The sequence below is a fragment of the Geotrypetes seraphini genome, chromosome 6 (assembly GCF_902459505.1).
Source record: "Geotrypetes seraphini chromosome 6, aGeoSer1.1, whole genome shotgun sequence".
Taxonomy (NCBI): Eukaryota; Metazoa; Chordata; class Amphibia; order Gymnophiona; family Dermophiidae; genus Geotrypetes; species Geotrypetes seraphini.
Window position 1 is genome coordinate 196457378 of NC_047089.1, and position 26216 is coordinate 196483593.

The 26216-nt window shown below is 40.7% G+C and overlaps 1 protein-coding gene across 1 annotated transcript in view; it reads left to right on the forward strand.

The window, feature by feature from the left end:
- The window catches only part of LOC117362937 (indoleamine 2,3-dioxygenase 2-like), a 46248-nt gene extending 24422 nt beyond the window's left edge, over positions 1-21826 (forward strand). The window contains exons 4-10 of the mRNA XM_033950027.1: positions 1658-1776; positions 5394-5408; positions 6299-6398; positions 10382-10499; positions 13272-13323; positions 17529-17677; positions 21474-21826. Coding sequence (XP_033805918.1) covers positions 1658-1776; positions 5394-5408; positions 6299-6398; positions 10382-10499; positions 13272-13323; positions 17529-17677; positions 21474-21826 — 906 coding nt within the window. The remainder of the gene's footprint in view (positions 1-1657; positions 1777-5393; positions 5409-6298; positions 6399-10381; positions 10500-13271; positions 13324-17528; positions 17678-21473) is intronic.
- The last annotated feature ends 4390 nt before the right edge of the window (positions 21827-26216 follow it).

Here is a 26216-nt window from a genome sequence, read left to right on the forward strand (position 1 = left end):
TTAATTGCTGTTTTTTCTTTTACCAACATGGCCATTTCTCTTGCATCAAACCTTTTGTCAGTTGGAACTGGAATGTCCTAGATCAGGAGTGTCCAACTTGCGGCCCAAGGGCCACATGCGGCCCCGTGAAGTATTTTGTGCGGCACCGGTCGAGGGCGATGTAGTGTTTTCTTCTGCTGCCCCCGGGTGTTTACCGTCTTTCTAGCTCCCTCCTCTGTCTTGCTGCAGCGTTTGCACGGCCCCAGAAACATTTTATTCGGCCAATGCGGCCCAGGGAAGCCAAAAGGTTGTACACCCCTGTCCTAGATAATCACAGCCTCCTCAATCTCCACAATTTTTTAGGGCTATGATCCCAATGTATTTTTGGTACAGCAATGACATGGTATTTACATAGGGTCTCTTTTACCAAACTACTGTACAAAGTGACTTTAGTGCATCCTTACATAGGTCATTCCAGCACATTAAGGCCATTTTTTTACTGGGATAAAATGATCAAATTTTCTATTTTTCCTAGTAATGACCATGCACTAATTTTTCCATTAGCATGTGGCTATTAGGGAATAAGCCCCTATTTCCACCTATTATGTAGGTGGTAAAGGATCATGAGCTAAGCATGCACTAACCGGTTAGCATTCAGCAATGTAGCTACACTGATCAGCATAGAACACACCCACTCTCTGCCCCCAAGACTCATTCCCAGGCCCACGTGGGTGCATGTGCACATCTGAAAATTATCTCAGGATGCGTCACTGTGCCCCGTAGTAAGCCATTTTTTTTGCTGCAGTAAGTATGTACTTGTGCTTACTGCAGATTAATAAAAGGGCTCCTTAGTTTCCAGTGGATGAGCCATGCTACCTTATTGTGCCTTTCTGAGGGAGAGTGGAACTGATTGTGGAAAAGTGTGACTGATACTGTTGTGAAACATTCAATATATCTGCTGGACAGTTATTAATTGTTTTAATAACTTATATCCCCAAAGTCCTCAGCAACACCACTCGGGACTCAAAAAAACTTTTACTGAGTCAAAGCTTGATGTGTCTTCGGGGATACAAGTTGAACATTTTTAATAACTGTCCAGCGGATATATTGAATGCTTGATATTATATATAATGTTGGAGTTAAGAAATTTTGGCAAAATTAGGATGGATTGATATTGTTGTGAAACATTTTATTCATAGTGTGTTATATCAGTGGTTCTTAAACCTGTCCAGAGCAAGTCAGATTTTCAAGATATCCCTAATGAATATGCATGTGGCAGATTTGCATGCCTGTCACTTCTATTATATGCAAATCTGCCTCATTCATATTACCCAAATGAATCAGGTCAGGTTTAAGAACCACTGTGTTATATACCATTTGTGATTTGTATTCTGTAGCTTATTTTATTGCCTGGTTTCATATGGTAAGCCACTCTAGGTCAGGTTTTCAGGATATCCATAATGAATTTACATAAACTTGATTTGCATTCACTGCCTTCATTATATGCAAATTTTTTTCATGCATATTCATTGTGGATATCCAGAAACCTGCTCGGCAAGGGGGTACACCAGGACTGAGTTGAGAAACACTGTTTTAGAGGAGAGAAAGAGTAATAATTGAAATTTAAATGAAAAATGAAAATAGTAGACACATACATTTTATGTGTTTTTTTTTTCAGGTTCTGCCACATAACCTTGCAGTTCCTTATTATGAGATCTCTAAGACACTTGGGCTGCCACCTATTCTCATTCATGCAGATTTAGTGCTAGCTAACTGGGAAAAAAGAAACCCAAATGGGTATGTAAGCCAAGCAAAACCAAAGAATGCCTATGCAGAAACTGAATCCACTTACTCGCTCTTACAATTTAATTCTGCAGATCACTGTATTCAGTTTATTCATTTGAGCTTTAATACCTTCAGGTCGATCTCAGGCTCCTTGAAACTCAAGGAAAGGAAATTAATTATTTGTGCTCCACTTAAAATATTGAGATAATACAAAATATAAACTTCTTAAATAATAAACAAACTTTTAGACAAATATGGGTAATCATCTAAACATATAGAGGGGCATAATAAAAAAACAAAAAAACGTCTAAGTCCCCTTTTGGCCTAAGGCCCTAAACATTGAAAGTAGAAGCAGGGAAAATGTCCATTATAAAAAAAACGTCCAAAAGGAGGTTATTTTTAATAATGGCCTGCCTCTACGTTCAGCTGTTTAAACATCCAGACCACCGCTATATCTAAACTTACATTATATAATCGCCTAAGTCCCAAACGCCCAAAACAAGGGCTTTTAGATGAAGGAGGGTCCAGGAAGGAGCCCAACCCCTCCTGCCCAGGCAACCCCTTACCCCCCACTCCACTAAGATACGGCCAGGAGGGATCCCAGGCCCTCCTGCCCTCGACGTACTCCCCTCCCACGATGGCCCCCCTGAATCTCCGATCGACCCCACCCGCCGACCTGTGAGACTCCCTGTCGACCCCTTGACTCCCCCGCCCCCAATCCCCCTCCCCGTACCTGTAAAAATAGTTGGACGGACGGACGGGTCCCAAGCCCATCTGTCCGGCAGGCCTGCCATCTCTCAAATGGTGGGCCTTAGGGCCTGATTGGCCCAGGCGGCTCAAACTCTGCCCACAGGTGGGGCCTGAGGTGCCTGGGCCAACTGGAATCCGCCCAGTAGCCTTAGGCCCCTCTTGTGGGTGGGGTCTTAGGCACATGGGCCCAATCTTTCCTGCTGCAGTTCAGGGAGAGGGGTGATCAAGATCACAGCAGGATAGTTGCCCAATCTCTCCTACAAAACAGAGAACAAAATCAAATCAAGTTATATTTAAATTACCAGACCTCAAATTACCCAAAGCACTACTCAGTTGAATTTTCGTGCCCTTACTGAGGTGGTAAATTCATCATCGGTCTTTGGTAAAGTGACTTGTGCTGTGCAAAATTATTTAAATATCAATTGTCAATAAATATTAATATGAAAGTGCTTTAAGTGCATAAGGTGCTTGGAAAAGGAGAGCACTTAACTTTTGTGCCTGAAGGCTGCCCAACCGTTTCACATTTGTTTCGGCAGGGGCTATGCTTCCTTGTATTATTGCACCTAAACTGTTTTGGAGAATATTGTCAGCAACGTTGCTGTGCGGGTACGGATTACAACTTTGCTGACAATATTCTCCAAAACAGTTTAGGTGCAATAATACAAGGAAGCATAGCCCCTGACGAAACAAATGTGAAATGGCTGGGCAGCCTTCAGGCACAAAAGTTAAGTGCTTTCCTTTTCCAAGCACCTTATGCACTTAAAGCACTTTTATATTAATATTTATCGACAATTGATATTTAAATAATTTTGCACAGCACAAGTCACTTTACCAAAGACCGATGATAAATTTACCACCCCAGTAAGGGCACAAAAATTCAATTGAGTAGTGCTTTGGGTGATTTGAGGTCTGGTAATTTAAATATAACTTGATTTAATTTTGTTCTCTGTTTTGTATGAATGTTTTGGTTTTGGACAAATTTGTGTTTTCTTCATTTATAATTGATTTACCCAATCTCTCCTGCCAAGATGCAACCCCCCCGAACCAATAAGGGCAGGAGGGATCCCAACTCCTCCTGCCCACAATGTTACCCCACTCCCCCGAACCAATACGGGCAGGAAGGAGCCCAACAACTCCTGCCCACGACGCACCCCCCCCACGACCACCCCAAAAACCCCGATCGCCTCCTCTCACCCCGTGACCTCCTGACCAGCCTCCCAACCCCGACACCCCCTTACTTACAATCAGTTGGCCGGACGGACAGGTCCCAAGCCCGTCCACCCGGCAGGCCCGCCATCCTCTGAATGGCGGGCCTTAGAGTCTGATTGGCCAGGCGCCTAAGGCCCCACCCACAGGAGCACTAAGGCAACTGGCAGCACAATTCTAAACATTATCACTAGGTTTGTGGATATGCTACATCAAATGTCATTTATGCTGGCTTTTACCAAGCTGCGGTAGAGGCTTTTACCATGGGCCGGCGAGATAATTGCTCGATGCTCATAGAATTCCTATGAACATCGGAGCATTTTCCTCACCAGCCCACAGATGAAACCTCTACCACAGCTTTGTAAAAGGAGCCCTTAAAGAGCAAATGTGTAATCTAGGTGCCCACTTTTACATGACACTTGTACACATAAATGGAAAGAATATTAGCACTTACACATGTAAGTGCACACATACCGTCAAAAATGACATGCCTAATTTACATAGTTTGTAAATACAGTACAATTATGAGCAGGGCTCCCAGTTAATAATAATAATAATCAGTTTATATACCGCAAGGCCATAAAGTTCTATGCGGTTTACAATAGTTTTAAAAAAATACAATAAAAAGTTGAATAGAACTAAAAAGTTAAAAGCCAATAACATCCTCTAACAGGCGGAAAAGCAAAATTCAGATGTGAGTTTCTCTTATGTCTATTGGTTGCAAAAGAAAAAAACTCAATTATATATTTGGGCGCTATACCAAACAAAAGCTTAAAACAGTAACAACCAAATTTAAACTTCACTAGCGCCTCCACCGGCAGCCAATGCAGCACTCAATAGGAGGGTGTTACGTGATCGTATTTGTTCAACTTAAAAATCAACCTAACTGCCGCATTTTGCACTATAGTATTTGCATGTAACTTACTATTCGTATGTAACTTCCAGAACATTGTACATTATGCATCTCCCTGCTGCATTTGTGCACACAGAATTGTGCCGGGTCTATGGCTGGTCTAACTGTGCCGACAGGCAGAAGCGCTCCTCATCTTGAGATTCAAACAGAACAAGAAAAGGCAAGGGGGGATGTCTTTTCAACCATAAATAAAGTCTTTATTTGAAGCAAAAAAGGTCCCAACAAGGATCCCAGTTTCGGCATTTAGAAGACGCAGAGTCAAGAAAAGGTTTGACAACGGGAAAACCCGTTTGCAGGCAATCTGTCCTGTTCTGAACGCTACTTTCGCTTTCGTAGTGTTCAGAACAGGGCAGACTGCCTGCAAATGGGTTTTCCCGTTGTCAAACCTTTTTTTGACTCTGCGTCTTCTAAACGACCAAACTGGGATCCTTGTTGGGACCTTTTTGCATCGAACAAAGACTTTATTTTTGGTTTAAAGACATCCTCCTTGCCTCTTCTTGTTGTTCTGGTCTAACTGTGGGCAGGTACATGCTAAATGAGCCATTATCAGATTAGGCCAGTATTTTATAATACCTGGGCTCTAAGAATCCATAATACAAGACTCCTATTGCACTGTATTGGGGCACATAAATGGAAGTGCTCAGATGTAGAATTTTCCCCTTATTATTTATTAAATATCAAATTTACACTGAAAACTAATTTCTATTTCTTCTTTTCCTTCCCAACACATCTGTCATTGCTGCCTGGAAATTGCACATAGACCTCTGGAAATTGAGTAAGCTAACCACATTTTTCCCCAGCTGGATAGCTCTCGTGCTTGAGCATATTTACAGCTATAGAAAAACTACCCCTTGAAATTTTACTTAAGCCTCTTAGCCGAGCCCTGCATTCAAAACTAACATGTGATGCACTTCTGTATTTTAGTAATAAAAAAGGGATGTGGTGTCTAATGAATTGCAGTGCAAATTAAAGCTTTTATAGGTATTGTAGGGTGGGAGGAACTATGGTTTAAATTGCTGTTGTTTCATCCCAGAACTGCTGGCTGCATCCTACTATAGGGAAGCTCCTTCCCACCTGTGGCATTTGCTGGCTACCCCACTCCTAACTCTGGCTGTCCTAGAACCAATCCCACCAAGACTGTTTATTAGTTGTTGCATGTCATCCAGAATTACTTTTGTTGTTTGGTGAATTGGAAGATGTGAAACTCTCAGTATTCAAGTTTTATAAGAAGGGGAAAAGAGCCTGGGATATAATAAAGCAGTGTATCGCAAACTGTGTGCCGCCCAAGATTTCAGGTGTGCCGTGAGACTGCCTACAGGATGTGCCTCTCGTGGCGAAAGGCACATTCTATAGGCAAACGGCCATCACCAGCGCCTCTCCTTCTCTCCGTGTGTCTTTCCTTCTAGCACCCCCCCCACTGACGGCTCAAGGTCCATCTGGAGGGCCTTTGCACATGCGCAGACATTGGCGTGATGATGTCACGCATGCACGTGATGCAATTGCAACGACATCTGTGCACTTCTGGTTGCCTCGAGCCACGGCCACTATGTTTAGCGTGCCGCAGCTTGACACAGTTTGCGAGGCACTGTAATAAAGGGTTTGAAAATCAGACTGCAGTTTGAAATGACTCACTCTAATATGCTGCTGTTAATGTCTCTTTGCAAGGAACTTGGACCCCATTGTTTCTTTGCCTGGTGGAGAGAGCCTGAGAGGCTTCATTTTGGTTACCTTTCTTGTTGAATTAGCAGCTGTACCTGGAATTAAGGTATCTTATAGGATAGAGAACAATGAGATATATGGACCATAACACCCATTCAATCTGCCAGTTGACCTCCTGTAACGACGACTCAGAACACAGTTGAGATTCTAAGAGTCTTGCACATGCCTGGAGTGAGTCAATGCTGATGATTCTTTTTATGTCAATACAGCCAGTTCTTGAACTGCACTGTCTTCCAGCACAGATCACATTCAGTCACATGAAACAACTGCTCCTGTTGTATTCATCACTACTGACTGTACACGTTTCAGAAAGAAGTATAAAAGGGATGATTGGCAGACCACTAAAGCCATCACCTGATAAGTAGTTAAGTAGATATAATTATTTTATTAGACCAATGACATTTTTAAGAAACGGGCCTTTGGAACTGATAGATGCCTTCATTATTTAGCATCCAATCTATTAGAAAACTGTTTTTAGCTTGCTATTGATGTTTTTTTGGTTACAGACAGTTTGCTATTCTTTTTACTTGTATTCCCCATAAACATTTACATAACGATTATTTGAAGGGAAAATGTAAGACATTGTTTATGCTTATGTTTATTCAAGAAAATTGCTGTGCTTTTAAAATTAAATAGGTTACAGTGGTTTATAAAAATAATCTAAAATAGAAAAGATCTCCATTTTAAAATAGGATAGACCAACACAATCAAACTAACAAAAAAACTAACAGACATTTATAAACCAGTTCCTTGCAAACACTTATATAGACCCCGACACCTATAAGCCAAAGGCATGGAGTACAATAATATATTTTCAACAGAGTTTTGCATCTCTGGATCATACTCTCCTTCTAACCCCCACATTTATTTAGTTATTTATTAGGATTGAAGGAATTCAACCAAGGTAGTGTATAATGAGGATAAGTCAAACACAGAATTGGTGCAGTGAAAATGTTCAAATAAAAATACAAGGTACAGTAGAATCCTGGTTAACTGGCACTCTCAAGCAACCAGCAAAAAAAATCCCCCCAAGATCACCTTCATTGCTGCCCTCCACTCCAAACCCAACCCCCAAAACCACCGGTGCTACCCTCCAATCCAAATCCCCCTTCCCCGAGGCCACCGGTGCTGCTATCCTCCACTGTAACCCCCCCAAGACCACAGATGCTGCTCCCCTCCCCTCCAATCCAAATCCCCCCTCCCTGAGGCCACTGGCGTTGCTATCCTCCATTGCAAACATCCCCCCCCGAGGCCACCGGTGCTGCTCTCCTCCCTTTGCACTGGTGCTGCTATTCATCCCCTCCCCCTGCTGACAGGCACTGTGCTTACCATATGCATGCCAGCGCTGAAAGAGCTGATGTTCTATTTTGATGTTCTATGCTGGGCCTCTGCGGGACCTTGAGTATCTGCGCATGCTCAAGGCCTTCTGGCTTCCGCCCTCTCTGAGACTTGGATAGACTTGGAGAGGGCAGGAGCCAGTGGCCTCGGGTGTTGCAGTGGAGGATAGTAGCACCAGTGGCCTTGGGGAGGGATATTTGGTTTGGAGGGTAGCAGTGCCGGTGGCCTCAGGGGTGGGGGATTTTGCAGTGGAGGATAGCAGTGCCAGTGACCTTGCATGTGTGTGTGGGGTGGGGGGGAGGGGAAGTTGAAGTGGAGGGTAGAAGCACCAGTGGCCTCGGGGGGGGGGGGGAGAGTTTGGAGTGAGAGGACAGCAATGACAGTGGTCTTCAGGGGAGGCTCAAATATAAACAGAGACCCCCCCCCCATTTATGGCCCATTTTTTGGGCCCAAAATCTTGGTATATATTTGAGTACTGTATATATGGTCATTATGCCTATTTTTAATAGTATCTCTCAAGTGCTAGAAAATACATTTACCCTGCATTTATCAATCCCCATGGGTGCCGGTTAATAGAGAGTATATTGAATTACAATATACAGTAAAACCTTGGATTGCAAGTAACTTGGTTTGCAAGTGTTTTGCAAGACAAGCAAAACATTTTATTAAATTTTAACTTGATATACAAGCAATGTCTTACAATACAAGTATATATAGTATACACACATCACAACTGAGCCGATGGTTCTTCTCCCTCTGACACTGCAAGAGTGTATAGACTGTTCTAAACGAGCAAAGTCTTGCAATACGAGTACATACAGTACACACGTGTCACATCATCACAACTGAGCTGATGGTTCGTCTCTCTCTGACGCTGCGGGAGTGTTGTGACTTCTATACGAGTGAGGTCTTGCAATACAAGTACAGTATTTTGTATTTGGGGTTTTTGGGTTGTGGCCATCTGAGTTTCCATTATTTCCTATGGAGAAATTTGCTTTGATATGAGTGCTTTAGATTACAAGCATGCTTCTGGAACAAATTATGCTCGCAGACCAAGGTTTTACTGTATGTCGCTACATGTGCATTCACCACCAAAGGATTTTGTCACTTGACATCATTAAAGAGAGATTGTATTATGTTATGCGTTTTATAGTTAGAGAACACTGATAGTATGGTATGCACCAGGCCATAAAAAGCACAGATCAGTAAAAGTGGAGGTACAAAGATTAGCCCAGTTATGCAGAAGCATATTGGAAGTCAGAGCCCTTTCTTCAAGGCCTTGCACTTGAAACTTCCAAACAGACTAAAAATGTGTGTCAAAAATTTAACAGTGCTGTTGAAATAATTCAGCCTTTTGCTGACAGCTTTAATGTATATTTTCTTTCCATGTTCTCCCCTATTTCAATGAAAGAAGAGAAACATTTTTGATGCAAGTGACTTTTACACCAATACAATTGTTTCTGCAGATATGACTAATAAAGGCTATACCGTTGAAAGATTGGACACTATCAGGCCACAATCATAAAAATAGCTTTGTTTACATGTGTAGATGCCTTGCATATGTAAGTATTAATTTTAGAAAAGCTGCTACTTACACATGTAATTCTGCAGCACACACTGTTTTGAAAAGCTGCTTGTTGTAGGCGTGATCTGAGCGACTCTGAAAAATATACACGTATATTTTAAAACATCGAGATACTGGCATTTATAGCAGCTCCAAGGGATGCATAAGTGCCAGCTTACTACTTATTTAGCCTCATAAAAATGATTAAGGGGGCAATTGGGCTTACCTCTTTGGTGTTTAAAAAACACAAAATCAGTTTGTACCTCGGATCTTTAATTGACTCCCTTTTGACGGAGTTTTTTAAACTTGGGCATTTGTATGTGTGAACAGATGCACTTAGCTAAGTAGGTTTGCAAATCTGCTTCTCACACGTGCGGCGGCATTTACACTTACTAAGCTCTGAATGCTGTTGCTCCTTTTCTGAATGTCATTTTAATAATAATAGTTTATTTTTATATACCGCCAAACCATCAGTTCATGGTGGTTCACAATAATAATGCACTGGGCATTGGAAATACAATGTCATAAGGCATTGATTAAGAATAGAAATTACATAATTCAGAATAATAAAACATTAAGCAAAAAAGTTTTCTGCATCATAAAACTATTAAAAATAGAAATTTCGCAATTCAGTTGACAGTACAAATAGTAAAAGCATCAAATAGGAAGTTAGATGGAAATATAGAATAAAGATTAACATCAATTCTGGATTTCATATTTTTTTTAATAGATAAGTTTTAAGATCTTTCCAAAACTGATGCTCACCTGTATATGCTGGCATATAGTCAGTACAATGGGGTGGGTAACAGGGACCACAAATATTTCACCCAACATAGCATTAGCAAATAGAGAGCTTAAAAAGTAGGGCAGAAAATTGGTTCATATGGACCGTCCAGTCATAAAGATGTTGCACTGCCCCTGTGCTGGCCTTTATCTATGTATTTGCCATACCCTTAGAAAAGGTTTCACACCCAGAGAACTCTTTCAAAATACTCTGCTGATTCTGAACATCCAGAGATACACATCTCTTCTTCTATCTAGACAACCTATGCAAAATCAGGGCTCCACGCTGGTGAAACAACTGCAAGCCTAACCTTCAAACTCTTCTGCTTTTTAATGGCTTGCAGGCTATCGTCCAGACAGTCGATGCCTTACTTCAGCATAATTCCACATTGCTGCTCCATGCACTAGAAGATCTGGCAAAGTCAATTGAGAAGATGACAGAGGCTCTGAAACAGATGCATGGTATATGCTCATTCACAATATATTTTTTTCTTTTTTTTATATTTTATATTCCGCATATCCTACAATTCTATGCGGATTCCAAATTATTCAGGAACTCAAGCATTTTCCCCTAACTGTCCCAGCGGGCTCCCTCTCTATCTAATGTACCTGGGGCAATGGGGATTAAGTGACTTGCCCAGAGTCACAAGGAGCAGTGTGAGATTCAAACCCACAACCTCAGGGTGCTAAGGCTGTAGCTCTAACCACTGCACCACACACTTCCACCACTGCACCATACACTCCCATTGCCTCTTGAAGGGGTTACAACTATCACTGGTTTCAAGAGCTGCACATTTTCATAATCTTTTGGCACAAAAAGTAAATTCTATATATGGTGTTTTGAGTTGTGTGCATACATTTGGACGTGCACCCAGTTTATGACTGCAACTTAATGAATGAGTCAATTAGAGACTGATTCTATAAGTGGTGCCTGAAACGGCAGGCGCCTAGAAAAATGTCATCTGCTGCTTATCAGTACAGAGAAAGAGGCAAGGGAGGCGTCCTGTCAGCTCAAAAGAACTATCTTTATCCAAGCTAATGGACCCAGCAAGGATCCAAGTTTCGGCGTTTCAAACAACGCCTTCCTCAGGGGATACTGGCACAGCGTACTCTATGGCGCACTTACAAAGCAATGTGAATCAGATTTCTTTGGAAATCTGATTCACATTGCTTTGTAAGTACGCCATAGAGTACACTGTGCCAGTGTCCCCTGAGGAAAGCGTTGTTTGAAACGCCAAAACTTGGATCTTTGCTGGGACCATTAGCTTGAATAAAGATAGTTCTTTTGGGCTGACAGGATGCCTCCCTTGCCTCTTTCCCTGTACTGTTTGTTATTTGAGGCGAAGAACTTCTTCTTTTTCCTCATCTGCTGCTTGCCAATCACATTCAGGCACCACTTAGAGAATCACAGCACCTGGCACCTAATGATGAATTTAGGCGCTGGTAATGTAGGCCAGGGTTTTAAAGGCCTACACACTTTAGGTGCCTATCTGTAGGTGAACTTTTGAGAATTAACCCCCTATGTCTCCTTTGGATGTTTGCATATTTTATGTTTAATGTGGACCTATTCAATATTCTTTACTTTTAATTCCCTCTCAACCACTAGGTTTTGGATATAGACATACATTTACTTACTGCACATGATATATCCATTTTTTTTCTACATCACCTAAAACATTTTGTTTAGGTTTTATCTATATTGTTTGGCAAGTGTATAGGGAAGGGACTGGAGTGAGAAGCTGGAGTGGGTAGAGAGACTCTGGGAGGGTTTTCTCTCCTTTTCATAACAGAGGTGGCATAGCTGAATCAAATATTTATAAAGGGGGTCATCTTTGACACAGATCTAAGTTTGTAACTTTGATTCTGTGTGATGTTGGAACCAAGCACCGAAAATCCTTCCCAAACTAGTTTTGTGTAGGGAAGAAAAGTTAAATATGACTGTAATAATCTATCCCCATTCCCTTGTGACCACATGTCACCTCTGTTAAGGAGTTTACATTGGCTTCCTTTTCGATTGAGAATTCACAGTTTTTAAAATCTTACATGGTATCTTTGATTTGTTGGTCCCTCTAGCTTTAAATTCTTTGAGATCTTCAAGTGCAGAACTATCCATGTATTTAAACTTTCTTTCCCCACTGTAAAAGGTGCCAGATCTATCAGTAAAATTGTTCATTCCTTCCCCTATTTACTAACAACAATTTGGAACAACCTATCTATTTTTTAAAATTCTGTTTAGCGTTTTCTGGCAGATAAGTTTCCAATGTCAATTATTTCTATTAACTACAACTATTGTTAACCGAGTCGAGCCTTGTTTCTCAGGGATGACTCGGTATACAAGTCCAAGATTTAGTTTAGTTTAGGTATTTAAACAATGCTGCAACAAAGCTAGCCAGTGGACTGCCATAAGTGGAGTGCTCAAGCATGTTCTTATTGTGATAAGCACAGTAAACAATCTCAGATTACAAATATCTCTTACAATCAGCCTAGCTGTATCGTTGCATTAAGTATTGAAAAGGAGAAGGGACTGAGTGACTGATGTCTGAACCGAGCCATAGACTGCATGTCAACATATGATGTTGGGTCACAACTGATATCTTAACTCCCATTCCACTGTACCCTGCAGGTCCAGAAAAGTCAGGCTATACAGGGGCAGGAGCATGGAAACCATGAGTGGAATACATGCCATGCAGCTGTACAGCGCTAGATGGATGATGGTTAATTCAGAAACCATAATGAGATTTTGCTGTTCTGAAGCAGCTGTCCATGGGGCAATTCTTTACAACATGTACAGATGAATTCATAAAGGGGAGAATGCCACATAACTGTTTACCATTGAACTCTCTCCTGCTAAACAGGAAAGAAGCATCATTTTGAGCTTATGACCGCTCTTCATAAGAGGATGCCATCAGCAGATAGTAGATAGGTAATGGTGGAACTGAGATGTTTTTTAGCCACATGGACAGAGTTAAAAGAATCCCCATTCCCCAAAATAAGTCTTCAGAAACCTGTCTAATAATGTGGAAAACCTATTTAAATAGTACCCTGTTAAAATGTTTTGTTTTTATTGTACTTGATCTTGGGTTACATACCATGGAATAATGAGTGGCTGGTGACACTTTATACCAAGGAATCTTATTAAAATCTAAGAATAGGTGAACTTGTTTCTATCATTTTAACAAAGTTTACAAATGTCAATGCCAGTAGTGACTCTCAGGTTCTGACTTTCTCTTGCAGATTACGTTGATTCAGCAATATTCTATACAGTCATCCGTATCTTCCTATCTGGGTATGTATCATTCCACAATCATCTTTTTCTGTTATTGATGACACAGAAATGGGAAATAACAAATGAAGACTAAAGGCCATATTCTATAAATGGTGTCTGATTGTAGGTGGCGGTAGACATCCTACTGCTGTCTAACCAGCAAATCGTGGGACACGTTTTCTACAAACAACAACCCAAGGCAGGTCACCTACACTGCAGGCTTCTGCCGCAGTTGAGGGAGATGCATAGGGATGCTGGCTTACATTTCAATTAGATGCAGCTGCTAAACTTATCGCAGCAAGGAAATCTATCTGTCGTGATCAGCTGAGCAGCAGCGGCAGGGAACCCCCAAATCCCACCACAAGTCGGCCGGCAGGAGGATGCCCACTCCCTCCTGCCACCACCACTGAACTCCCACCCCCAAAGCCTACCCTGACCCCTCAGACCTTTAACAGGAAGGACGGCCGGAGGGATGCCTACTCCCTCCGGCTGGCAGACCTACCTCTTCAGAATGGCAGGCCTTCCCCTTCCCAGTGCATCCTGGGATGCACTGGAGAGGAGCCTAAGGCTCTGTTTGGCCCAGGTGCCTAAGGGCCTTCCTATATGAGGGTATTTAGGCACCTGGGCCAACCGGAGTCTTAGGCCTCCTTCCCAGTGTATTCTGGCATAAGAACATAAGAACATAAGAAATGCCTCTGCTGGGTCAGACCTGAGGTCCATCACGCCCAGCAGTCCGCTCACGCGGTGGCTCAACAGGCATGTACTAGGAGTGGCCTAAGATTCCTATTGGCCACTCCTCACATGTGACCTACTAGCCAAGAACTTTTGTTTGCCTTTAGGTGTCACCATTGCATGATGATTAGAATTATCTTTCCTCCACCCATCAGGGATTATGAATGCCTCCTCCGCACCACCCTTATCCTGGCTGGCACAGGAATCAGGCACATTGACCCAGGAAGCAAACTCATACTGTCTGCTCTGAGCCATTACTCCAGTCAGTTAAGCCCTTCTCATAAGCAGGAGGAGGGTTTTGATAGTGCAGCTACACCTTTGCTTCTTAAAATTAGCTTATTTTGTGGATAGGTTGAAACATCAAAAACATACTATTACAATAAAAAAAAATGTTTGCAACTTCTCATTCCATTTGGTATGCTGAGATGTATTTTTAGAAATGCTAAAAATAGCTGAGAAAGGATGTTTCAGCTGTTTTTCTCTCAAGTCTCTGACACAGCTGTTCCTGCTTATTGCTTAGTCCCTTGGGTCTAAGCAAGACCAAAATGTAAGCCTCATATTTAGTGCTCAATCTATTTAAAACTCTGTGTATCCTCCAGCTGATAAAAAAAGAATATGTTGTAAAGAATATTGGTCTCAATTATTCAGTGTCCTAGTCTTTTTTGCCTTAGCTTCAGTAAACATTTATAGTCCTAATTAACATCTGGATGAGAAGTACATTAGACAAGGGACAGTTTTCTTCTTATAAAGAATCAAGACGTTTTATCCATTTTTTGACTCAGAGTGAATACAACCAACACAAAACAGGAGAACTATCACCTCAGCATCACCAATTCTGATTAAATAATACTACATATGGGTGTAACCAGGTGGTTAAATAGTAAAGGTGCATCCCTGTTTACTAGTAAACTATCTGTCTGATCATGATTCTTTAACTAAGTGATCCGCAGTTTGTATCATTAACAAAATAGTGACTCTTCCCTAAAACTGTGCTGAAATACAGTATACCAGGAATCTTTACACTGGCCATCCATCTCAGAAGTGGCTGCATCTGGGCCTCCAAAGTGATCTTTGGAGTATGCTACAGTTCTTTCTGGAGATTTATCAGATATGCCTCCACTAGCCAATTATTATTTGAAACGGCCGCATAAACAAATTTTTGGCGTATATATCATCATCTAATCTGCTTCATTTATATTGTTAAAGAGTGCTTAGTGCTCATAATCTCACTTAAAAAATCTTCACAAAACTTTCAGATCCATAAGAATGTCCATAGAAATATTAAATAACTTAGCTTTGTAGTCGCTAGGCTGATGGCTTTTGCTTTCGTTTTTTATTTTGCTTATCTGTGCCGGGTTGTTCTTGACAAAGCTTGACAGCGAAACATGTTGACCAGTCCCTTCCCGGGACATTCTTATGGATGTGAAAGTTTTGTGAAGATTTTTTAAGTGAGATTATGAGCACTAAGCACTCTTAAAAATATAAATAAAGCAGATTAGATGATGATATATACGCCAAATATTTGTTCATGCAGCCGTTTCAAATAATAATTGGCTGGTGGAGGCATATCTGATAAATCTGCAAAAAAAAAAAAATTATTTAAATTGATCTTGAATTGTGTGCACTGCTATATGTTGTAGATGTGATATTTCTATGGCAGCTTAAATAATTTTTTGAGGCTATAGCATTTGATACATTTCTTTATGGATCATCATCTAAAGTTATTAAATACCAGCTGCAGCAATGCTTTCCATTTTTCAAGTACACTGCCAGGAGAGGTGGATCCAGGCCTGCACCCATTTTTTTGAATTATATCTTGTGATGAATGGGTGTATCACAATATTTTTCACATGAATAATTTGTGTCATTGCATTAGCTTTGATTGCAAATTTTGGTATATATCCACAGGTCAGATTGGTCAACTTTCTGGCTCCTGTTACAGGTTTTGCTGCTGCTTAGGTGATTTGCATTTTAGCAAACTTTTCAATAAGCGACTTTCTTTCCTTTTGCTCAGATTTTTGCAATCTCAGTAGAGATATTATGCCTCTTTCCTTTTCTACAGTCAGTTCAGATAGCTAAGCTCTGGTTTATTAAATAACCTTCATCTTGGGGGCAATAATCTCCTTATTAGGAAAAAAAACTTTAGTTAGCTTCATAATCTAGTTTATCATCCTCTTAAGTTTATAACTTAACTTAGTTTATCATGAAAGCCAGAGGTTCCACAGCACAGAAACTCAGTGGCCACTTTTTTTTTTATCATGGAAAAACAATTTTGTTTTTCAGCATTTTGGCATGCCATTTTTATCAGGTTACAGCTTTTTGTAGTAAGCAAAAGGAGTAGTCTAGAGTCTAACACAATGAGAAAAGCCAAGATTTGAATCCTACATCTCCAAATGATACTTCTTGTGACCTTGAGCAAGTTTATTTACTTTTATATATTTATTTAAAACTTTGATATACTTCTTAGCCTGGTGAGCAGATCATAGTGATATATACAATAAAATCAGAGTAGAAAACAACTCCAATGATGATAGGAGAACCACATTCACAGCCTAACAAAGGAGAAACCTATACTGCATGTTGGATGCCCAGCAACCCACAGGGCACCTAGCACTCTGCTAGACCACAGTCATTTGTGACAGCCTGGTCCCAGTTGTATAGGAAAAATTTCAACATAGAACAACTAATGTAATGTTATACTGTAACACTGTGAATGTTAAACTGTAATCTGTCTGAGATCTCTGGGGAGGATGGGCTATAAAAAAATCAATAAATTAATGAATTAATAAAATTACTAAAAATATTTTTTTTTATATTGGGTGGGGGGTTAGAAATGATCAGCCCCAGGTGTTACATACCCTAGGTATGCCACTGAGAACTGTATAATATAGGAAGCAAAGAACTGTGCACAGAAGAGTGGATGCCACTGTAGAAGAAAATAGACGTGATTCTGGACGTGGCATGCAGTAGGCACCCATTTTGCAGACATCTACCATGGCAGGTGCCATTTCCAGAATCAGGCCTATAATGTCTAAGGTTAGGTGCTACTTCTGTGCAGGAACAGCAAATCCACATGAAAATACACTTACGCACCCATGTATATAATAGTGCCTATGTGTTTCGGTCTGTGGATCTGCAAAGGGGGATGTAACAATGAGAGGGACATAGATGAATCAGAGGCGCTCTCTTAAGGTGCGCTCAGTATCACAGAATAGTGTGGATCTGCACCCAACTTGCTTACCAGGATTTACATATGGTTTCAATTGGTATAACTCCTTGCACCCACAGGTGAGTACAGATCCCAGAACGCCCTTTAAAGAATACCATTCAATGCTGAATTTTTTTCAGCACCAAATTTTGAGCGCCGCGTACTGAATCCAGCTCTAACTGTGCTGACTGATTGGAAGGATCCTGTTAGCACATTACCTAAATTTGTCTCACACATAGCACAACTCGGTGGTACTCATTTTTATCAATCCTATATTCTTCCTCAGATGGAAAGATAATGCGGCAATGCCAGAAGGGCTGATATATGAGGGGGTCTCTGAAGACCCAAAGGCATACTCTGGAGGCAGTGCAGCACAGAGCACAATACTTCATGCCGTTGATGAATTGCTAGGGATCAGCCATAGCCAGGAGAGTGGTAAGTTTAAAATGGGTTCTCTTCTCCTCCTTTCGCTTCTGCTATACAAAGTAGGCTCTTTAACATGTAATGACACGCACTGCTTTTTTCCCCAATATTCAGATATTTTTGTTTGTTTTAAGAATTCACTTTAATATGTACCTTAACACGCCCACTTTCTGGTAGACACCTACCTGAAAGTCATAAGTGCCTATCGAGTTAGGTACCTTCTACCCAATTAGCATACTGAATGCTGTAAGTTGCACTCATTCCTGCCATGTATAGGTACTTGCCCTTATGTTAGTTCTATGGAGCTCTCCTGCAACCAGAGATGTTCTAGAACTGGGAGCCTCTGTAGCACCAAAAGCCTCACAAACAGATAGAAAAAAAACCTAGAAAACCAGAAAAGAAAGGAAAAATAAACATGAGCAGAAGAAACTGGCTCCTACCATCTCGTGTGTAGAGAGACAACTGGGGAGTTGGAGAACAGCTCAGAGAGATGGGAGGCGGAGCAAAAAATTATAATGAGACTCTCTACACAGATTCTCGTGGGAATAGACTGGCTACCCGAAGGTTCAGGAATGATGTGCCTGTTGCACTAGAAAGAGGTTTTGACCACTCATTTTCTTGCTATTTAATTGAGAAGGGGACCAGCTACTTGGCCCTCAAGACAAGGAAAATAAACCCCACTTAGGAGCTAGACAACAGGTAGAGGTACCATGTAAGAAATTACTCTGTAATCCCCTATTTGTCCTGTCTGCGTTTTAATTAGATTGCAAAATCTACTGAGTAGGGATTATCTCTTTCATGTTAATGTACAGTGCTGCATATGTCTCGCAGCACTATAGAAATGATAAGTAGTGTAGTAGTAGGAAGTGGGTCCCTGAAAGGAGAGACTTTGTGTTTGACCCAGAAGTAGTTAGCCACAGAACTGGGGAAAACCCCTTTACCCCACAAGATTTATTATTGGAAGGGTTAACAGACTGAGGCAGAGTGTAGAGCAATACAGTCTTTATGCAATACTATACTTCTAAGGGTGTTTGAAAATCATTTGTAGCACTCTGGATGAGCTCCTCGAAACTTACAGTGCAAAACTTACAGTGCAACAATCAGATAGACATTCACCACTCTCACTAAAACCTTCTTTGGGCTGTTTAAATGGAAAATTAATAAAGATATAATGAAAAGAATAATCTCTTCATCTCAATCACAGCAAGATGGCCTAACAAACCTCTTCCCTTCCTCTTGAAGGCCTAGCCAGCCAAATAGATAGGCAGCTTCTCTTTAGTCTTGTGAATTCCAGCAGCACAATTGTCCAGATTTGGCAATAATCCCTTAGAACCAGTTCAACAGGGGTGTGCGTCTGGTACCGCTATTGAATAATAAATAGTAGTAATAATAATAATTTATTCTTATATACTGCCAGATCACAAATGGTTCAAGGCGGTTCACAACAAATAATGCTCAACATTCAGAAGATAAACAATGCATAAAAAATACATCAGTTTCATAGAAAATGTAAACAGTACATAAGAATAATAAAAGCATAAGCTTAAGTTACAAATTTATCGAATAGTTATGTCTTTAATAATTTTCTAAAAAAGTAATAGTGCACATACTGGTGGTAGAAAAACTATAGTGCCCAATATTCCACCCACGGCAGTCAAGAAATTTAAAGACAATAACTGCCACTGGCACTAGGTATTCAATGACACACTTAATCCAGACACTGGTATTGAATTTTGGGGTCTGGCTAGCTGCTGGAAGTTATTTGGATGCTGGATATTTAAACTGCTGTCCAGGTACCAACCTAGATAAAGATTTTTTCCTGTCCTAACTTTTTTTTCAGGCACCTATCCAGTTAGTGACCTAAAATCATCACTAATTAGGGAAGTCTCGGCGCTGTCCTGACTTGTCCCATACCTTCCCGGCATTAACCAGTGGCTGTTAGAGTACATATTCAGTTGCACTAGCCAGTAAGGGTCCACTGATTATGTACTCTGGGGCCAGCCAGCAGGATTAAACCAGGTAGGAGCCTTCCTGCCCAGTTAAAAATCCATTTGAATATATCTATATATATAAAATCGGAGGTATGTATGTGTGTATGTATGTATGTGTGTGTGTATGTGCCGCGATCACGCAAAAACGGCTTGACCGATTTGAACGAAACTTGGTATGCTGATCCCTCACTACCTGGGATGATATGTTCTGGGGGTCTCGCGGCCCACCTGCACACGTGGGCGGAGCTACAAACAGAAAATCAGATTTCACCCATTCATGTCAATGGAAAAAATGTAAAAAGCTGCCATTCTCACAGTAATTCAAAAACGGCTTGACCGATTTGAACGAAACTTGGTATGCAGAACCCTCACTACCTGGGGTGATATGTTCTGGGGGTCTCGCGGCCCACCTGCACACATGGGCGGAGCTACAAATAGAAATTCACATTTCACCCATTCATGTCAATGGAAAAAATGTAAAAAGCTGCCATTCTCACAGTAATTCAAAAACGGCTTGACCGATTTGAACGAAACTTGGTATGCAGAACCCTCACTACCTGGGGTGATATGTTCTGGGGGTCTCGCGGCCCACCTGCACACGTGGGCGGAGCTACAAACAGAAAATCGGATTTTACCCATTCATGTCAATGGAAAAAATGTAAAAACCTGCCATTCTCACTGTAATTCAAAACCGGCTTGACCTATTTGAACAAAACTTGGTATGCAGATCCCTCACTACCTGGGGTGATATGTTCTGGGGGGTCTCGCGGCCCACCTGCACACGTGGGCGAAGCTACAAATAGAAAATCAGATTTCACCCATTCATGTCAATGGAAAAAATGTAAACAGCTGCCATTCTCACAGTAATTCCAACTATAAAACACTTTCTATGACACTATAACCACTAGGGACATCGTTTCTATTCTACCACGGACACCATACATATAGAGTTTGTATGTTCTAACTGTGTTTGTAACTGTTTCCTTCATGCACCCCAGTTCATAATGTTATTACATTACATGAGTACTCACATATCCTGAACTAGGAACACAGGTTCCATTCTGAACCGGGAACAAACTGCATGGAGTTTCTTTTCAACCTGAGTTTCCACATATTGAGTTGTTTAAATCAATACTGAAACTTTTGGATGCCACTTATTCCAACAGATCTTCCTTTTCAGTTTAAGAGATTGCAAATTCCAGTGAGACTTGCATTCTCTATCACAATCAACAAATCACAGGGACAGACTATTACATACTGTGGAGTGGATTTAAGATCCCCCTGTTTTTCCCATGGACAACTCTATGTTGCTTGATCAAGGGTGGGTTCACCCAAGAATTTATATGTTCTTGCTCCTGGAGGTGAAACTAAAATTGTTGTTTATAATCAAGTTTTGTGTTAGTTGTATTGTATTCATTTTGTCAAATATTTCACATTATAATTTGATTATTGTACTTTTTATAAAGCTGTAAAAAAATAATTTCATTCACCACTATAAAGTATCTTTATTTCAATCCATTTACTGTGTTATTGCTATAATTAAATACCCGTGCAACGCCGGGGCATCAGCTAGTATCCTATAAAGTCATGCACTGTTATGTGGAAAAACAAACTTACGGATTACGGGTTCTTGGAGTTTATGCCATGTACATTCCAAGAAATAGTTTATTTTACTTGTCAGGTTTTTCTACAACATGTGCATGACCAGGTAAGAATACAGCTCCTTTGTATTAAGGACAATAGCCTTGACTCACCTGCTGTATTTGGCATAGACTTTGCACTATGTTGTGATAACTCTCTCTGCTGGTTTGTTTCAGCTGCATTTCTCCATCGGATGAGAGATTACATGCCACCGCACCACAAGGCATTCATAGAGGAAATACACGCCAGTCCGTCCCTTCGACAGAATGTTCTCACCTCTAAAAACCAGCAACTCATCTGTGTTTACAATGAATGTGTGGCCGCCCTAGTCAAACTCAGGACCTATCACATTGCCATAGTGAGCAAGTATGTTTCCTTGGCAGGAGTCAATGCCAAAGCAGAAAGAGGGAAGATGGGCAGCCTTTATGCCCCTTCCTCAGCTTTAGAAGAGCGAGGGACTGGAGGATCACCAATTATGAGCTTTTTAAAGAATGTTAGAGATGCAACAAAGGATGTAATGATAAGTTAATAGGTCTAAATGTAAAGCTTATGACAATCCTTACATTTGTTGGATTAGACTGTCTTCTGGCTGCCTATTGTACTCCTATATTAGTTCTGGTAGTTATAACCTGTGGCAACCCTCACTTGACTCTACTGCAACAAAGGCTGAAATAGGCCTGTGGATTTCCTACAGTGTGCAGCTGCCACCACAATACATTAGCATTATCAATTTCCATATCTTATGCTATTGGTTCTCTACTTTAGTCCACAGCAGTGGCTCACAAACTTTGCAAAGCTGCGGTACACTAAACTGGTGGCCACGGCTCGAGGGCATACAAAGTACACAGATGTCGATGTAATGACATCACATGCATGCATGATGTTGTCATGTGCGAAGGCCCTCTAGATGGGAGCCAGAGTCAACAGTGGAGGGGGGGGGGGGGGATGCTGGAAGGGAAGAGATGCAGAGAGGCGCCAGGGAGGAGGAGAGGTGCTGGTGCTGGCTGACTACTTACAGGATGTGCCTCTCGCAGTGAGAGGGATGTCCTGTAAGCAGTCAGCTGGGCCTGGCACCTCTCCTTCTCGGCGTCTTGCAGCACACCTGGAATCTCGGACAGCACACAGTTTGCGATACACTGGTCTACAGGATGGCTGCAATGAATATACATTCTAATAGCTGGAATTCTTTGTAAAATTAATCCTTTGTGGTGATTCTGCTTCCAAGGTAAATAAACCACAGCTATAAAACATACAGAGCCATAATTCTGTAAACAGTGCTAAAACATAGGTGCCAGTAGATGTCTTTAGATTTCGCCTACTGGTGCCTAGCTTAATTGCTTTAATCAGTGTAGAAACCGACCACACCTTTTAAAACTGATTAAAAATACAAATAAAAAAATAAGTAGGTGCCATAATCGTGCCTAAGGTCAAAGTAGGTATGTTTAGGGGTGGAAATTAGACATCACTAGGCACCACTTTGCGCAATTCTCTGAAAACCTAGGCACTGAAAATGTAGGCCAGTAAAACCCTGGCCTACATTATAGGCGGCTAAGTTTTTCTTAGGCGCTGTTAGCCATGAGTCTGTTAACGGTGCCTAAGTGTGATTGACATGTGGTTGACAACGATTTTTCTAGGCACTGGCCGATTTAGGTGCTGTTTACAGAATCCAGGTCACAGTGTATAATGCATAGGATGCGCCTTATTACAAAATGAATACATACTTTATGAATACTTTAACAGCTAAAAATTGTAAGGTTGATATACAAAATCATTTATTTGGATCATTGGGGTTGCCCTCATAAATGCGTAAAAAAAAAGTCCAAACCACTTGGAAGGGATAATTTATAAAGTAGAAATTGTTATATAGCCAAAAATTATTAATTCAGAAGGGGGGGGAGGGAGCTTTGGGGATCTTCACAGATGACAACATATACATCTAAATGGCGATATTCAGTCATGCAAAACCCAGTTTTGGATAGGGATCTAGGTCAGAAAATAGATGTTTAGGTCCTTGCTTGCAAAACAGAGATTGTATTTTATAAAAAGAAATTGTTAAACATGGATCCATTTATATAATTCATTAGCACTGTGGAAGAAACTCATGTATTTGTTAGTAAGCACAGCACTGGAAGCCATATTAGAAAAAAAAAACAAAAAAAACCATGGGTACATAAAAAGTGGCATCACATTGAGCTTTGCATGTGTAAGCATCAGGATTTTACATGTATAAGTGCTGATTTTATTATGTCACTTACATATGTAAAACCTGCTAGTGCAATTAAGGATTTGAGCTCTAAAATGTAATTTTTTTTGGTAGTCTCAGAATGGTTTTATTTTCCAGAGAGGTAAACACTAATTTTCTTCAAGTTCTCCACTCATGACTAAAATTATTAAAATATTGGCCCATAGTTATGCATGACTTTAAATAGCTGCAAATACCAAAAGGGAAAAGTTTCCAGAAAATATGTGCACTGCAAATTGGAAATATGGAATAAATATATAAAGAAAAAAAACCCCTGATGGTTGATATTCAACCAGGAACAGCTGCTGACCAGTTAAATCACTTGTTTGGGGCTATCTGCTAATTTTCAGTGGCACTTAACCAATTACTGCCACTGAAAATTAGTGGTTAGCGCCTAAGTGTAAACCGGCTGTTTCGGGAAATTCCAGGGGTGGAGTCAACACTTGACTGGTTAAGTGCTGATGTTCAGCATAGAGAATGACATGGGGAAAAAAATTTATCACCGTTCCTGACCCATCCCAGTGAGCACATCCCCATCCCTGCCCCGTCCCAGCGAGCTCGGTCCCTGTCCCTGCCCCGTCTCTGCGAGCTCAGTCTCCTGTCTCATCTCCACGAGTTCAGTCCTCGTTCCCGCCTTGCAAACTGTTAGATCCCATCTGCAAAAGCCTCGAATAGTTATGATTTTATACTGAACTTATTTTAGTAAAGTATAAAAAGAGACAATATTCTGTATAATTGTCATTTTATAAACACAAATAATACAGAGCAAGGATCAACAAAACCCCTGTCTCCCCTCCCTTTCACAAATATCCCCTCCACTATTGTGAAAACTGAACAAACCAAATTACTACAGAATGCTACATAGAAAAATCAAGCTAACAGAATGCCACAGTCACACATGACAGGAATAGTGTTAGGGGAGAGCAACTAGGGCAACTGCCCCCTGGTCAGAGAGAGAGCCCTAAGCCAGCTGGAAGCTAAAGAAGCACAGCCTGGGCTTTGCGGTCCCCAGTTATGTCTAATACCAGCTCTAGCAGGATACATATTTCAAATCTGAAATATTCTAATCACAAAATATAAAAATTATTTTTTTTCTACCTTTTGTCTGATAATTTTATTTTTCAAATCACATTGGTCTCAGGCTTTGGTTTTAGGTTCCTTCTGTCTTCATGTGGCATGGCTGGCTCCTGAAGGTAAACTAGGCACAAGAGGAGCTGTGGAGGAGATGCCGAGTCTGACACGGGCACAATTTTTTTTAACCACAGGAGCAAGAATTTTCACTGCTCCCACGGGGCGGTAAAAGGCCTTGTCCCCGTTCCCGCGGAGTGGTGAAAGGTCTTGTCCCCATTCCTGTGGTAAACCAGTTGCAAATGTCTCCATTCTTGTGGATTTACTGCGGTGACCACGGTTTACCGCGGTAAACGGTCCCCGTGTCATTCTCTAGTTCAGCACTTAATTGGTCAGGGTACTGGCATGAATGGAACCGAATAAAATATAGTTCTATCTGTATATGGCAACCCATGGCCTATTAAGTACTGAATATCAACTTAACTGGCTATATGCTAGCTGGCTATATATAAATCAGATATTCAATGCTGAAGTCTGGAAATGGCCCAGCATTGACTATCTGGGAATAATGCTAGCAGTGGTCAGCAATATGTTCACTACTGAGGGCTGAATATTTACCCATTAACTGTTATGCGCTTATTTAAATCACATTTTCAGTGAACATGCAGAAATGTATTGAAAACAAGACAAGAACAATACACATTACCATACCCTAATGGTAGTGTCACATTCCTTTTATTTCAATTTATATAGTACACAGAAGAAAATACCAAGCAAACAATCTAATCCATATTAAGGAAGAGGATAGGATATAAGGTTGCTAATTGTTATATTGATTTCAGCTACATATCAAGACAAAAAGTCATTTAACCTGGATAACTTATAAGGCAGTCTCTATCATTTAATCCCTCCTATGCTCTTATTACTAGACTTCCTTCTCTAATAAAAGTCTTTCTAACTGGTCTGGTTCAAAAAAAATATAACTCACTCCTGACTGAGTAACTGAACATTTAGAAGGGAATTAAAAAAAGAAAAAGTACCAGGAGCTACAACCTTTTTAAAATTCAACTCACACAGTTGAAGGAGTCATTATAGTTATCTAGTGTTCATTTAGCAAAAACATATATTTTCAAAAAGGTGCCTATGATAAAAATAAGGAAAATCATTAAAAAGAAGTTATAAGGATCAGCTGCAAAGGCTAGGACTTCAAATCAAATATGGACATTTTTAAAAAGTTATAGCTTGTCCACACAGGAAGCAACCAACACCACAATTATAACTGTAACCAAAAATCAAAGTGTTGTACTTATTGATTTAAAATTCCTTGATTGAGAAGATAGATATGTAGCAAAATATTAACAAACAAGCCTCAAAGAACTCAACAGGCATAGACACTGACAAAACTTGTTGCAACAACTCTGCCCTCATAGAGTGCTGCAAATTATCACAGGCTTGAGAAAAGAGCAGAGGATAAAAGCCAAGCTGAAAAAAGCCAAACTGGAACAAAACCTTCTGCTCCAAAAAAACAGTTTATCACCAGTGTCTTCCCAATACAGAAGTAACACTTCTCAAAATATAAATACTATAGTACTTCAAAAAAAGTCTAATC